At 71.2% G+C, this 13,390-nt stretch overlaps 6 protein-coding genes across 6 annotated transcripts; 3 read left to right on the plus strand and 3 right to left on the minus strand.

Moving 5' to 3' along the window:
* Nucleotides 1-2,466: 2,466 nt before the first annotated feature.
* On the minus strand, nucleotides 2,467-3,519 carry AURANDRAFT_36209 (hypothetical protein; the record flags this gene model as incomplete). Its single annotated transcript, XM_009035019.1, has 1 exon — nucleotides 2,467-3,519. The coding sequence occupies one exon, from the start codon at nucleotides 3,314-3,316 to the stop codon at nucleotides 2,480-2,482; it is 837 nt and encodes a 278-aa protein (XP_009033267.1).
* Nucleotides 3,520-3,788: 269 nt separating this feature from the next.
* On the plus strand, nucleotides 3,789-4,430 carry AURANDRAFT_15080 (hypothetical protein; the record flags this gene model as incomplete). The annotated part of the gene is made up of 1 exon (XM_009034943.1): nucleotides 3,789-4,430. A coding segment is annotated over one exon (642 nt), but the record flags the coding sequence as incomplete, so codon positions are not given.
* A 4,181-nt stretch (nucleotides 4,431-8,611) lies between these two features.
* Nucleotides 8,612-9,413, plus strand: AURANDRAFT_20496 (hypothetical protein; the record flags this gene model as incomplete). The annotated part of the gene is made up of 2 exons (XM_009034944.1): nucleotides 8,612-9,066; nucleotides 9,248-9,413. Coding segments are annotated over 2 exons (621 nt in total), but the record flags the coding sequence as incomplete, so codon positions are not given.
* Nucleotides 9,414-9,955: 542 nt separating this feature from the next.
* PHO2 (hypothetical protein) lies at nucleotides 9,956-10,997 on the minus strand (the record flags this gene model as incomplete). Its single annotated transcript, XM_009035018.1, has 1 exon — nucleotides 9,956-10,997. The coding sequence occupies one exon, from the start codon at nucleotides 10,973-10,975 to the stop codon at nucleotides 9,956-9,958; it is 1,020 nt and encodes a 339-aa protein (XP_009033266.1).
* Nucleotides 10,998-11,382: 385 nt separating this feature from the next.
* On the plus strand, nucleotides 11,383-12,243 carry AURANDRAFT_20443 (hypothetical protein; the record flags this gene model as incomplete). Its single annotated transcript, XM_009034945.1, has 1 exon — nucleotides 11,383-12,243. The coding sequence occupies one exon, from the start codon at nucleotides 11,383-11,385 to the stop codon at nucleotides 12,241-12,243; it is 861 nt and encodes a 286-aa protein (XP_009033193.1).
* A 128-nt stretch (nucleotides 12,244-12,371) lies between these two features.
* Nucleotides 12,372-13,073, minus strand: AURANDRAFT_5797 (hypothetical protein; the record flags this gene model as incomplete). Its single annotated transcript, XM_009034614.1, has 1 exon — nucleotides 12,372-13,073. A coding segment is annotated over one exon (702 nt), but the record flags the coding sequence as incomplete, so codon positions are not given.
* Between the last annotated feature and the right edge of the window lie 317 nt (nucleotides 13,074-13,390).

Raw genomic sequence — 13,390 nt, forward strand, 5'->3', positions numbered from 1 at the left:
CGTCGGGGCCAAACTTCAGAATTCTCTAGCTCGGTCAAATCGAAGTCGATTCGGCTGATTTTTGGACGAATCGATTGCTCTCAGCGAGTTCTCGAAGCACGGTGGAAGTGCTCGTGTCAAAACATTCGAATAAGCGCACATTGAAGTCGGGTTGAAGATTTGATTTGCACACAGCGGCCGGCCCACGCGAAGCCGCCGTCGGCGAAGCCCGTGTCGAAGCCGTCGCCGACGCGGCCCTCGAAGACGCGCGCGTCGGACGGCGGCGTGTTGAAGTCGCCCATGAAGATCAGCGCGTCGCCCGGTTCGACCGCGGCCTCGACGATGGCCTTGATGCGCGCGAGCTCGCCCGCGCGGACCTCGCCGGGGTGCTTGGTCACGCGCGGGCCGTCGCGCGACGTCGTCATGAGATGCGCCGCGACGACGCAAAGCGTGCGCCCCGACGCGCGGTGCCGCAGCCGCGCCACGACGCAGTTGCGCCGGTCCGCCGGCGGCAGCGCCGCGTCGCCGCCGCCGTCGCTCAGCGGCCGCCAGCGCTCCTCCAAATCGTAGTTCGCGACGCCGCCGGCGGCCGCGCCGCACGCCAATTCGACGTCCTCGCCGCCGCCCAGCGCCTCGAAGACGGACGTTCGCCAGAAGAGGCCGAGGCCGCTCGGCGGGTCGCGGCCCGCGAGGGGGTCCTTGGCGAAGACGCCCGCGAAGCCCTTTGACCGCATCGCGGCGGCGAACGTCGCGACCGCGGCCCCGTCGTAGGCCGCCGATACGCCGTGGACGTCGTACTCCTGGAGCGCGACGACGTCGCCCCTGATCGCCTCCGCGAAGACGCGCGGCCCCCGCGCGCTCTCCCAGTCGTAGACCGTCTCCTCGGACGATCGCACCTCTTCGAAGAGCCGGAGGCCCTCGTCCTCGCCGAGCGACGCGCGGAGCGCGCCCCGCAGCGTCGTCGCGACGCGGTCGCCGTAGCGGACCCGGTCCTCGCTTTCGAAGGCGAGGCCCGTAAGCTCGCCCGGGATCGCGTCCGCGTCTTGGAGGCGTCGGCAGCTCCAGAATTTCCGCATGGTCGCGTAGTCGCCGCTCGCGAAATTCTTGTGCCAGTGCCGCTTGTACTCGGCGTCGACGGCGCCGCGGCGCCACTCGTCCCAGGGCAGGCCCGCGACGCCCTCGACGCGCCGCTTCGTGTCCGGCGACACCTGCATGACCCAAGGGATCGTGTTCGAGCCCAGCGACCGGGCCAGGATGTTGTACGTGAGCGCCGTGAAGAGATGGGCGTTGGGGTCGCCGGTCGCTGGCGCGGCCGGGGAACTCGTGAAGTGCATCGTCGCGCGTCGGTGGCGCTGGCGTGAGTGCTAGCGTTGGCGCGGTGGCACTTGGCGTCGTGCGCGCTGCTGTGGTAATTAGCGACGTCGTCAACTCCTCATCAACAACCACTGGTTGCAGCCTCTCTGCACGCCTTATGTGCTGCTAAAAGGCGCCACTATGCGCCTGTCACGCACCTTGACAGCCGCAGCGCTCGCCATAACCGTCGCGACGTTAAGCACACCGGACCTGCGCCTGTGGGCGCCGTGGGTGCTGGAGACCTGGCTCATCTCCGTCCGCGACACGACCTACGGGCCCCGCGCCTGGCCGGCGCTCGCGCCCGAGCCCGTCCGCGCCCGCGCCGTCGCCGAGGTCGACGGCCCGTCGCTCTGCGCCGGCCGCGCGACGACAGCGCTGGACTTGCGACGCCCCTTCGTCATCCGCGGCGCGGCGCCGACGAACAACTTCACGAAGGAAGCGCTGACGAAGCCGCCGCTCGGCGACGTCGTCGTCGACTACTTCTACGACGCGTCGCGGCGGCGGCACCTCGTGCCCGACGCGCGCGCGAAGCTGTCGAAGGTCGTGCGCAACATCTCCAGGGGCCGGCCGCACAAAATCGGCTCGCAGCGCGTCCTCTCGCGCGAGGGCTGCTGCCCGACGACGGCGGCCCTCGAGGCGGCGCTCGCGCGGCTCGCGCCGCGGTGCTCCGTCGGCGACGTCGTCGGCCGCTGGCGCCTCTCGGCGGCGGCGCTCGACGCGCGCCTGCTCACGGTGCCGCTCTTCGTGAGCGGCGGCGGCGGTGCGGAGAGGCCGACGTACACGGACCTCCACAGCGAGCCCATCGCGTCCATGGCGATCCAGATCGAGGGGTCCAAGGACTGGACGTTGGTGCCCGCGGCCGACTCCGCGTCCCTGCGGCCCGCGGCGTCGCCCGACGGCCGCGCGTACTTCTACAGCCGCTTGGACGACGGCGAGCTATCGCGGCTGCCGCGCCTCGCGGTGACGACGTGGCCCGGCGACGCGCTCTGGGTGCCGCCCTGGACGTGGCACGCCGTCTCCTACGCGCCGGCCGCTGGCGTGTCCGTCGCGGCGAGCCTCTTCCACTTCCGGCCCTGGGCCTTTGTCGCGGCCCAGCCCTACTTCGCGGCCGCCGTGCTCCCGAACCTCGCGAAGGAGATCTTTGGAATTAAGACGCAGTAGCGAGGGCCTTCTCGACGGCCGCGCGGAGGAGCTCGAAGGCCGCGAGGTTCCGGTGCGTCGGGTGGAGCTTGTCCCGCTTCGCGTCCGCGTCGTCGTCGTCCGGGTCGCCGGGGATGAGCGCGAAGCCCGCGGCCTCGAGGACGCCCTCGGCGGCGGCGCTGCCGGCGACCTTGGCGGCGTAGACGGCGTTGTCGAGGAAGATGGGCCTGCCCTTGGCCGCGTGCTTGAGGTAGAGCGCGACGGTCTTCAGCGCGGCCGCGTCCTCCGGCGTCGCGTCCTTTAGCAGTCTCGTCGCCTCGGCCTGGAGCGCCTCGCGGCCCGCGGCGCCGAGCGCCGCGGCCCCGACGACGCGCGCGAGCGCCGCGGACCGGCCCGCGGGCGGTTTGTTCGCGCCCGTCGCGCCGTCCTCGGACATGGCCCGGAGCACGAAGCGCTGGAGCTCCTCCGCGGACCGGGGCATGCCGACGATGTGGTCGACGAGCGCGCCGTCTCGCACGGCGAAGACCGTCGGCATCTGCGTGACCTCGAGCGCGGCCGCGACGGCGGGCTCCGAGTCGACGTCGACGCAGTAGACGCGCAGCAGGCCCTTGGACGTCTGCGCCGCGTCGGCGAGCACGGGCTTGAGCGCCTGGCAGGGCCCGCACCACGCCGCGCCGACCTCGACGAGCGCGGCGACGTCCGCGCCGCGGAGGTCGAGCGCCTCCTGCAGGTCCGCGGCCGTCGCGTCGCCGCCGCCGTGCGCGACGCGGAGCGCGCGCGCGGCGAGCGGCGTCGGCTTCGTGCGCGCGGCGGCGACCGCCAGGAGGGCGAGCAGGCGCATCATGGCACGCGCCGGCCGCAGCAGGCGAAGATGGACAGGAGGACGACGGTGACGGCGATGGAGAACTGGAGAGACAGGCGCTTCTCGAGATCCAGGTAATACTGGCTCTCCGTGCTGTTGTCGCCCTTGTCGATGAGGATGAGGCGCTCGACGAAGCCGGAGACCATCAGCAGCCTCGCGGCGAGACCATCAGCACGCGAGCCGAAGCGAGCCTGGTGCCGCGAGGTGATCTCAAGATCTCGATGATGGTGCATCAATGATGCCGCTCGTGTGGTCGATTGAGCTCGCGCGACGCAGTTCTGGAGCGGATTTGGCCGCATTCTTCAGCCCTGGGACCGCATCAAAACACCTCGCACGCGTCCTCATCGCTGCGAGACGCTCCACGGCAAAACCCGTCAAAAAGACAATGCGCGCCGCCGCGCTCACAGTCCTCCTGGCGGCCGCCGAAGCGTTGAGCGCCCCGAAGCCCCGGAGCCGCCTCTTCCTCGACTCGGCGTCCCTCGCGGACTGGCAGGAGCTCCTGCCGACGGGCCTCTTCTACGGCGTGACGACGAACCCGACGATCCTCGCGCGCGACGGCGTGAGCTGCGACGTGAAATCGGTCTCGGCGCTCGCGCGGCGCGCCGTCGAGGACTACGGCTGCCGCCAGGTCATGTTCCAGGCCTGGGGCGGGAGCGCGGACTTGTTCGAGCGGAGCGCGCTCGAGGTGCTCGACAAGGTGAACCTGGGCGAGCACGTCATCGTGAAGCTGCCGCTCACGAGACAGGGCGTCGTCGCCGCGCACCGACTCCGCGACGAGGCGCACCTCTGCATGACGGCGTGCTACGCGCGCGAGCAGGCCGTCGTCGCCAACGCGCTGCGGGCCGACTACCTCGCGCCCTACCTCGGCCGCATGTCCGACGCGGGCATGAACGGGCTCGAGGAGTGCCTCGCGATGCAGCGCGCGCTCGACGGGTCCCGCGCGCACACGCGCCTGCTCGTAGCCTCGCTGCGCAAGGCGCGCTCCGTCTTCGACGTCGTCGCCGCGGGCTCGGACGCGACCTTCTCCGCGGCCGTCGCGCGCGAGTTTCTCGGCTTCGAGCGCACGGAAAAGGCCGCGGCGGCCTTCGAGGCGGACGTGGCCTGCGACGTCGAGGACGAGGCGGCCTGCATCCAGGAGGCGCCGAAGAACAAGATGATCGACGTCGCCAAGATCCTCGGCAAGAAGAAGGAGGCGGCCTAGGCGCGGCGCGCGCGTGTACAAACTTCGCTTCGTCGACGTCGTCGCTCTTACGGCGCGCCCCGGGCGTCGCGCGCCGTCCGCGACCACCGGGTCGTCCAGTGGTCGCCTTCGAGGTGGCCGCCGACGAGGCGGTCGAGCTCCGAGTCGCCCATTTCCGCGGGCCGCACCTCGGGCCGCATGGCCGCGATGGCGGTCATCATCTCCCGGACGCCGTCGGACGGGTCGCCGAGCATCTCCCGGTCGCACATCTGGGCGACGAACTCCTCGGCGTCGCTCGACGACAGCGCCGTGAGGCGGAAGCCGTAGATCTTCGCGCACCAGGGCAAAGTCGCGCGCGCCTCCGCCATCGTCCCGGAGATCCGCGAGAAGCCCACGGAGAGCGACCGGAGCTTCGGGAGCCCGGCGAAGGCCACGGGCGCGCCCGTGCACGCCGTGCTCCGCAGGTCCAACACCTCGAGGCGCGCGCAGCCGTCGAAGGCGACGGCCGCGTCGCCGTAGACGCCGCGCGACCGGTGGAGGTCGAGGTGCGCGAGCGCGCCGCAGTAGCCTGGGCAGGATGAAACGTGAGCGTTTTGCGCGCGCGCGCGTTCCAGAAAAAGCATTCCGAGGGACGATCGCTCGTCCAAAAGTCGGCCGAAACGAGCGGAACGCGGCCGAGCCTTTGACGTCGCGCGCCCTTGTCCCGCCCTGGCAGTCGCGGAAGCACTCGATGTTGCCCCGGAGCGCCTCGTTCTGCGACGCGTCGACGTGCGTGAGGCGCCCGAGCCCCGCGAGGGGCGCGAGGCCGCCGGTGACGTCGAGGCCGCGGACGGAGAGGAACTCCAGGTGTTCGAGCCGCTCGACGCCGTCGAGCGGGCCCTCGACGAGCGTGTCCGCGAGGTCGAGGCGCGTCGCGGGCCCGCCCCCGCACCGGTGGAAGAGGATGGGCAGCAGGCCCTCGACGCCCGTGCCCCGCAGGTCGCACCGCCGGAGCCGGTGGCCCGGGCGGAAGAGCGACGCCGCGTCGCCGTCGACGGACGAGCACTCGGCGAGCGCAAGCGTCTCGAGGGGCAGCGCCGCGAGGCTCGCGACGTCGCCCTCGCAGTAGGTCCGGCTCAGCTTCAGCGCGCGGAGCCGCGTCAACGCCGCGAGCTCCTCGAGGCGCCCGTCGCAGCGCGTCGACGAGCAGTCGAGCGCGGTCAGCGACGCGGCGCCCGAGAAGAGCTCGAGGCTCCAGACGGACGTCTTGATGAGCTCCGCGCGCTGGACGAAGGTCTCGAGGTGCGCGCCCGCCGCCGCGAGCATGGCCGCGCAGCCGCGCTCCGTCGGCTCGGAGCTCGCGACGCTCGCGACGCGGCGCCGCGGCGCCGACGCGACGACGGCGTCGAGCCCCGCGGCGTCGAGGGGCCCGAGGAACTGGAGCTCGAGTTTCACGTCCTGGTCGCGGCACTGGCGCCGCAGGCCCGGCGCCGACGCCTCGAGCGCGCCGAGCGCCGCGGGGCCGGCGTAGCCCAGGAGCCGGTCCAGGGCGACGACGACGATCTGCACCAGCGCGGACTCGGCCTCCGTAGCATCGCGCGGCACCATGGAGAGATTAGCACGCGTCAGCGTGCAATCTCAAACTGGGGCTGCCCATCGTGCGGCACCTTGGAGGTGTAGGCTGATGATGAAGGCTCGGGCTGTGTTGGTACGCCAGTGTTGAACGTCTCGGGCAGCCCTTACGCCGGTTGATCGATCGATCCGTAATGGGCACGATGGACGAGGCCAAGGGCGACGCGCCGTGCACGATCCTCGCGACGAAGGAGGAGAAGGAGTGCGCGGAGCTCGAGGACCTCGCCGCCGAGCTCTGCGCCAGCCAGGACTTCAACGGCGCCGAGCCCCACCTGCGGCGGGCCTTGGTGCTGCGCGAGACGGCGCTGGGCCCCTTCCACCGCGACGTCGCGCCGGCGCTGGCGACGCTGGGCGGGCTGCTGCGCGCCCAGGGCCGCTTCGAGCTCGCCGAGCCCGTCTACGAGCGCGCGCTCGCCATCAAGGAGAAGACGCTGGGCCGGGGCCACGCGTCGGTCGCCGAGACGTTGACGGACCTCGCGGAGATGCACCGGTCGCGGGGCGACCTCGACGCCGCCGAGCCGCTGCTCGCGCGGGCCAACGCCGTCTACGGCGAGGCGCTGGACTGCGACGCCGTCGAGTTCGGCTACTTCCTCAACAACTACGCGTCGTTCCTCGACTCGCGCGGCAAGCCCGCGGAGGCGCTCCTGGCGTCCCAGCGCGCGGTCCACATCTTCGAGTCCGAGTTCGGGCCCCGAGACGAGAAGACGAAGATCGCCGCGGGCTGGATGACCCACCTCGAGTCCAAGGTCCACGGCGCGGACCACAAGTAGGCGGCCCCTAACCCCCATCGGGGGAGCGAGAGAAGAACCACGGGTGTTACGCCTGGTCCGCGAAGGCGGGCTTCTTCCGCCCGTCCTTGAGCTTCACGGGCGCGCGGAGCGCGACGACGACCAGCGCCCAGAGCAGCGCGCCGAAGCAGAGCAGGAGCCCGAGCGAGTTGAAGCGCGAGAAGGGGTCCGACTCCGGCGCCTCGGCCCGCAGCACGGCGTGGTTCTGGAGGTCCGCGTACATGGAGCGCACGGTCGCGCGCACGGACGGCGCGGGCGCGGAGCCCGCGCCCTGGAGCGGCCGCCAGCCGTTGTCCGGCGGGTAGACGTCCTCGGAGCAGACGCTGTAGACCGCGCCGTCGCGCGACGGCATCTGGGCCTCGCCGGACGACGGCCTCGACAGCACGCGCGCGGGCAGGATGCGCCAGAAGCCGAACTGGCCGATGACCTCGTGGACGATCGCGAAGCGGTCGCAGCGCGGGTTCGCCGCCGGGCACGACTGGAGGTAGACGGGCGCGCCGTCGTAGAGCTGCGTGTTCCGGGAGACGGAGATCTTGCGCGGGTCGCCGTCCTCGACGGGGAAGCGCGGCTGCGAGCTGTACTCGCCGTCGACGCGCGCGTCGCCCGCGCCCTCGACGACGAACTGCGTCCGGTCGTGCCGGAGCACGAACTCGCCGCCGCCGGGGTCGCAGGCGCCGTGGTCCTCGCAGAGGCTCACGCCGCTCATCGTCGAGAAGTCGGGCGACACGAAGGCCTCGGCGTCGCAGGGCTCCCAGCTCTCGCCGATCTTGCCCCGCACGGGCTTGAGGAACAAGCGCCGCGCGTCCGCGTCGTACGCGCCCTTGAGCTCGTAGAACGAGTGGTCCGCGTGCGTGACGAAGGTCGCCACGACCTCGCCGCTCGCCGGGTCCGCGCGGTCGATGGACACCTCCACGGGGAAGTAGCGCCACCGCCGCTCGAGGTGCTTGCTGTTCTGGTGGCAGCTCGTCAGCGTGCCGCGCCAGACGTCGCCGGCGATGAAGGCCTGGTCCCGCCGCACGTGGCGCACGCCGCCGGCGTAGGCGTCGCTGTCGCTGCGTTGTATCAGTGATACGGCGACGAGCCAAAAGGCCTGCGTCGACGCGGCCATCGCGTTTTTTTTCAAGCGCAAGCAGTGCAAGCCTGTGGAGGATGCCGTCAAGGCCTTGCAAGGCCGCCCTCCCCCACGATGGGGACCAGCTAATTTGCTGGCAGAAGACGCCCTAGACGCGCCCTCTAGACGCTCGCGCACGCCGCGTCGCCGCCGCGGAAGCCACCCGCCCGCGTCCCGCCGCGCGGCGCCGCGCGCCGCGCCCGCCGCGTCGCCAACGACAAAGCGGACTTCCGCGGACGACGAAACGAGCCTCGCGGATGAGCGCGATCTCCTACTTCAAGCGGCGCCTCTCCGGCCTGGCGGCGGGCGACTCGTCGGGCGGCGAGTCGAGCGAGCCGAGCTCGCCCGCGCCCGGCACGCCGCCGCGGCGGTCGCTGTCCAAGCTCTCGTTCGGGAGCCTGTCGCAGCGGAGCCTCGGGAGCCTGTCGTCGGCGGGCGGCGTGCTGCCGACGTCGACGTCCGTGAGCTCGCTGTCGCCGTCGGCGAGCGAGCGCTTCGAGGAGCTGCGGACCGTCGGCCGCGGCGCGTTTTCTACCGTCGTCCTCGCGCGGAAGAAGCTTCCGCCGGACGCGGGCCGCCTCTTCGCCATGAAGATCTGCCGCAAGAAGGATAGGAAGGAGGAGACGAAGACGGAGTCGACGTCGCGGAAACGCGCGGCGCCCAACTCCAAGGTCGAGCCCTTCATCCTCGGGTTCCTCGCGTCGAAGGAGGAGCCCGCGGCGGCGTTCGTCGTCGAGCTCCGCTACGCGTTCCAGTCGCCCGAGGCCTTCTACCTCGTCACGGACTACTTCGCCGGCGGATCTTTAGCAACGGGGTTGCGCGCGTCCCCGGACCGCCGCTTCGCGCCGCGCCGCGCGGCGTTCCACGGCGCGGAATTGGCCGTCGCCGTCGGCTTCCTCCACGCGCACGGCGTGCTCCACCGGGACCTCAAGCCGTCGAACGTGCTCCTCGACGCCGCCGGCCACGTCAAGGTCGCCGACTTCGGCCTGGCCAAGTTCGGCGCCGAGGACGGCCGGTGCCGGTCCTTCTGCGGATCCGTCGAGTACCGGAACGGGGCGGGAAAAGCGTGATTCGAGTTCGCTTCGACATGAGTGTTCCGCGCAAAAAGCATGCACGCGTCGAGAGCGCTCCGAGAGATGATCGCTCGTCTAAAAATGAGCCGAAACGAGCGGAAAACGACCGAGAGAGGAGCCTTTGAAATTTCGCATCCTTTTCCTGCCCAGGTACATGGCGCCCGAGATCCTCCGCGGCAAGCGCTACGGCTTCGCCGTGGACTGGTGGGCGTTGGGGGTCGTGCTGGCGGAGATGGCCTTTGGCGCGACGCCCTTCTTCCACGACAAGCCCCGGGAGCTCATGCGCCTGATCCTCTCCGAGGCGCCGTGCTTCCCCGAAGGCGACGACGGCGGCGACGTGCACGAGCTCTCGGCGCTGCGCTGGACGGCCGCGGCCCTGCTGGAGAAGGCGCCGCGGGACCGCCTCGGCCGCCGCGGCGGCGCGCCGGCCGTGCGCGGCGCGCCGGCCTTCGCGGCGTTCGACTTCGGCGCGATCGAGCGCCGCGAGCGGCCGCCGCCGGGCTTCCGCGTCGACGCGCGCCGGCCCGACGACGCGGCCCGCGCGGCGCCCGTGGACCTCGACGACGAGGCGCGACGGCCCGACGGCGACTCGTGGGCGTCGGACCCGGACGCCGGCGCCTGGTCCGGCGCGTCCGCGTCGGACTCCGACGAGCTGCCGCTCCCGGCGCCGGACGCCGACGAGCTGCCGCTCCGGGCGCCGGACGCCGACGAGCTACCGCTCCCGGACGCCGGCGAGCTACCGCTCCCGGAGCCCGCGTCGCCGGCAGAGGCGTCCGCGCGGCGCGTCGTCGACGACCTCGAGCGCATCGGGCTCGCGGAGCTCTAAGGGTTCTCGAGAGCACGTTAGCGGCGGGGCGTTCAGAGGTAGTCGGCGATGGAGTCGACGTAGAAGTCGGGGATGACCTTGTTCTCGGGCGAGAGGAGCTTCTCCTCGGTCGTGACGCCGCTGAGCGTGAGGCACGACTTGAGGCCGTTGTCGTTGCCGAAGAGGATGTCCGTGTCGAGGCGGTCGCCGACCATGCAGATGCGTGCGCGATCCAAGCCGAACTTCTCCTCCATGTAGTCGATCATGAGGGGCGACGGCTTGCCGACGAGCGTCGGCTCGCGGCCCGTGCAGCCCTTGATCGCGCCGACCATCGCGCCGTTGCCCGCCCACTCCTGCGCGTCCGTGAGGTGCGTCACCGCGTCCAGGTTCGTCGCGATGAACTCGGCGCCGAGCTCGTTGATGGCGAGCTGCGCCGTCTGGATCTTGTAGTAGTTGACCTCGCGGTCGAAGCCGACGACGACGGCGCCGATGTCCTCGTCGACGTCGAGCTTGCCGCCGGGCTTCATGTTCGGCGCCTTGGCGCTGTCGGCGCCGGCGCCGATGTGGGGCACGCCGATGAGGTCGAGCTCGTCCTCGATGCCGACCTCGCCGATGATGTAGACCTTCTTGCCCGTGTCCTTGAACTTGGTCTGCTCGAGGTACGCGGCGGCCGCGAAGGACGACGAGAAGATCTCCTCGGGCTCGACCTCGAGGCCCAAGCCCTCGAACTTCTTCTTGTAGCCCTTGCGGCTCTTCGTCGAGTTGTTGGTCACGAAGAAGATGCGCTTGCCGAGCTCGCGGAGCTTCTTGAGCACCGCGGGCACGCGGTCGATGAGCGAGTCGCCCTTCCAGATGACGCCGTCGCAGTCGAAGATGAAGACGTCGACGCTGTCGAGGAACTCCTGCGGGTCACCGAGCTTCGTCGGCGTGCCCGCGGTAGCCACGGCGCTGTGGAGCCGCGTGTCGCCGCCGGACCGCACGCGCAGCGCGCCGGCGCGGGCGCCGATGCGGCCGAAGGCCGCCGCGCGGCCCACGACCGTGAGCGCGACCACGAACTTGCTGAAGAGCGGCATCGGAGGCCTGGCAACGAGCTGTGGACGATCCGAAGCGCGAGCCTCGTCACATGCGGCGCTGGCCTGGAGTCGCTTACTGCTAGCCCGGGCCTAGCCGAGACCCACGGGGGAACCGGACTCTCGCTGGGAGGAGCGCCTAGGCGCGTCGCGTCCGGGGTGAGGAACCCCAAAGAGCGCGCTGGTCCAGCGCTCTCGCTGCCTCGTGGCCGTGTGACGCCGGGTAAGCCTCCGGACCTGCCGCGTCCCCCCGCTCGGTCGACCGAACGGGGTTTCGCGGCCAGGGCACTGCTCCGCGGCGGCATCATCGTCTTGTTTCCCCTCCTCAGCCGTGTCGCCGCCGGCGCCGTCGCGTTCGACGCCGCCGCGCCCGCCGTCGCCGCCGCCCCGCGCCGTCGCAGTCGGACGCGATGGGCGCCGCCGACGAAGCCCCGCTCCTCCTCGACCCGTCGATCCGGGACTGGGTCGTCCTGCCCATGGTCGCCATCATGGTGCTCATGGGCCTCTGCCGCCACTACGCGCAGATGTGCCTCAAGTCGTCGAACCCCATGGACGCCGAGGAGATCAAGCACAAGCAGACCCTGGGCCGCGTGTCGAGGCTGCGGAACCGGGGCGCGCGGCTCCTGCCCGCGGCGTCGTTCAACGCGCGCAAGGCGTACTTCGCGGACAAGACCAAGGGCCTGCTCACGAAGAAGGTGAAGAAGAGCGGCGTGAACCCCATGTCGAACCCCATGGGCATGGTCGACCACATGAAGGGCAACATGCTCTACATGCTGCCGAACATGGTCATGATGGGCATCATCAACTTCTTCTTCCAGGGCTTCGTCATCTGCAAGGTGCCCTTCCCGCTCACGAGCCGGTTCAAGGTCATGCTCCAGCGCGGCGTCGACCTCGCGACGCTGGACGTGTCCTACGTCTCGTCCCTGAGCCTCTACTTCCTCCTCATGTTCGGCCTCCGGGGCTTCTTCAAGATCGCCCTCGGCGAGGACAGCGACTCCCTCGACGAGTCGCGCGCGATGCAGATGCAGATGGGCATGGGCATGGGCGGCCCGGGCCAGATGTTCGACGCGCCGGGCGCCTTCAAGCACGAGCGCGAGGAGCTGGCCATGACCCAGCACGCCTGGGCGCTGGAGGACGTGGAGCTGAACCTCGTGGGCGCCAAGGTCGCCGCGCGCGTCGCGAACGCGCGCGGCGGGGCCGCGCCGGCCAAGGGCGCGGCGAAGCCCGGCGTCCGCGTCAAGAAGATCCGCAAGGTCAAGAAGACGGCGTAAAAAGGTTTTCGTGACACGGGGCGGGCCGCGAGTCGGCGTCGCGGGAGAGGCGCGCCGAGTCGCAAAAGACGCGATACGAGGCGAAACGGCCGTTACTACGCGACCAGCTCGGGCTTGCGCGAGACGAGGAGCTGGCCGCACGCGGCGCTCTCGTCGTCGCCGCGCTGGAGGCGCGTCGCGACGTGGACGCGGGGCTCGAGCTCGCGGATCTTCGCCGCGTAGGCGAGGACGCGTTCCGTCGAGGGCGACTCGAAGTCCGTGTGGTCCGTCGGGTTGCAGGGGATGAGGTCCACGTTGCACTTGCCGGCCGCGTCGACGATGGGCCCGATGAATTCGGCGAGCTTCGCGGCGTCGTCGTCGGAGTCGTTGACGTCGCGGATGAGCGTCGCCGCGAGCATGAGCGTGCGCCGCCGCGCGGGCCGCGCCTCGAGCGCGTCGATGAGCCCCCGCCGGAGCTCCGGGAGCGGGTGGCGGCTCGACGGCACGAGCTTCCTCCGGAGGTCCTCGTCGGCGGCGTGGATGGACCACGCGAGCATGCCGTCGGCGTCCGCGAGCGCCGCGAAGGCCTCGGGCGACGGGCCCACCGTCGAGATCGTGATCTTCGACCGCGCCATGCGGAACTTGTCGCCGTCGACGAGCGACGTCGCCGCGGCCTTGACGTGGTCGACGTTGCGGCCCGCGTCGCCCATGCCCATGAAGACGATGTTCGTCAGCGGCGGCATGGCGTCGGACTCCCGCGCGACGCGCGCCGCGATGGCGAATTGCGCGAGGATCTCGTCCGCCGTGAGCTGGCGGACGAGCCCCATCCGCGCCGTCGCGCAGAAGCGGCAGCCCCGGTCGCAGCCGACCTGCGACGACACGCAGAGCGTCGTGCGCGGCCGCGTCGGATGGGGGATCAATACGGCTTCCACCGCCAGGCCGTCGGCCAATCGCACGAGGAGCTTCGTCGTCCCGTCCTTCGCGACGTGCGTCTCCGCGAGGGTCGCGGGCACGAAGCGCGTCGCGCCGCAGGCGATCAAGGCCCGCCGGGCCCCGATGGTCACGAGGTCGGAGTCGAGGGGCTCCTCGCCGGCGCGCACGGCGTCCCAGACCGACCGGGCGCGGCCCGCGCCGCCGACGAGCTCCTTGAGCTCGGGGAAAGGTAAGG

The sequence above is a fragment of the Aureococcus anophagefferens genome (assembly GCF_000186865.1).
Source record: "Aureococcus anophagefferens unplaced genomic scaffold AURANscaffold_2, whole genome shotgun sequence".
Classification (NCBI taxonomy): domain Eukaryota; class Pelagophyceae; order Pelagomonadales; family Pelagomonadaceae; genus Aureococcus; species Aureococcus anophagefferens.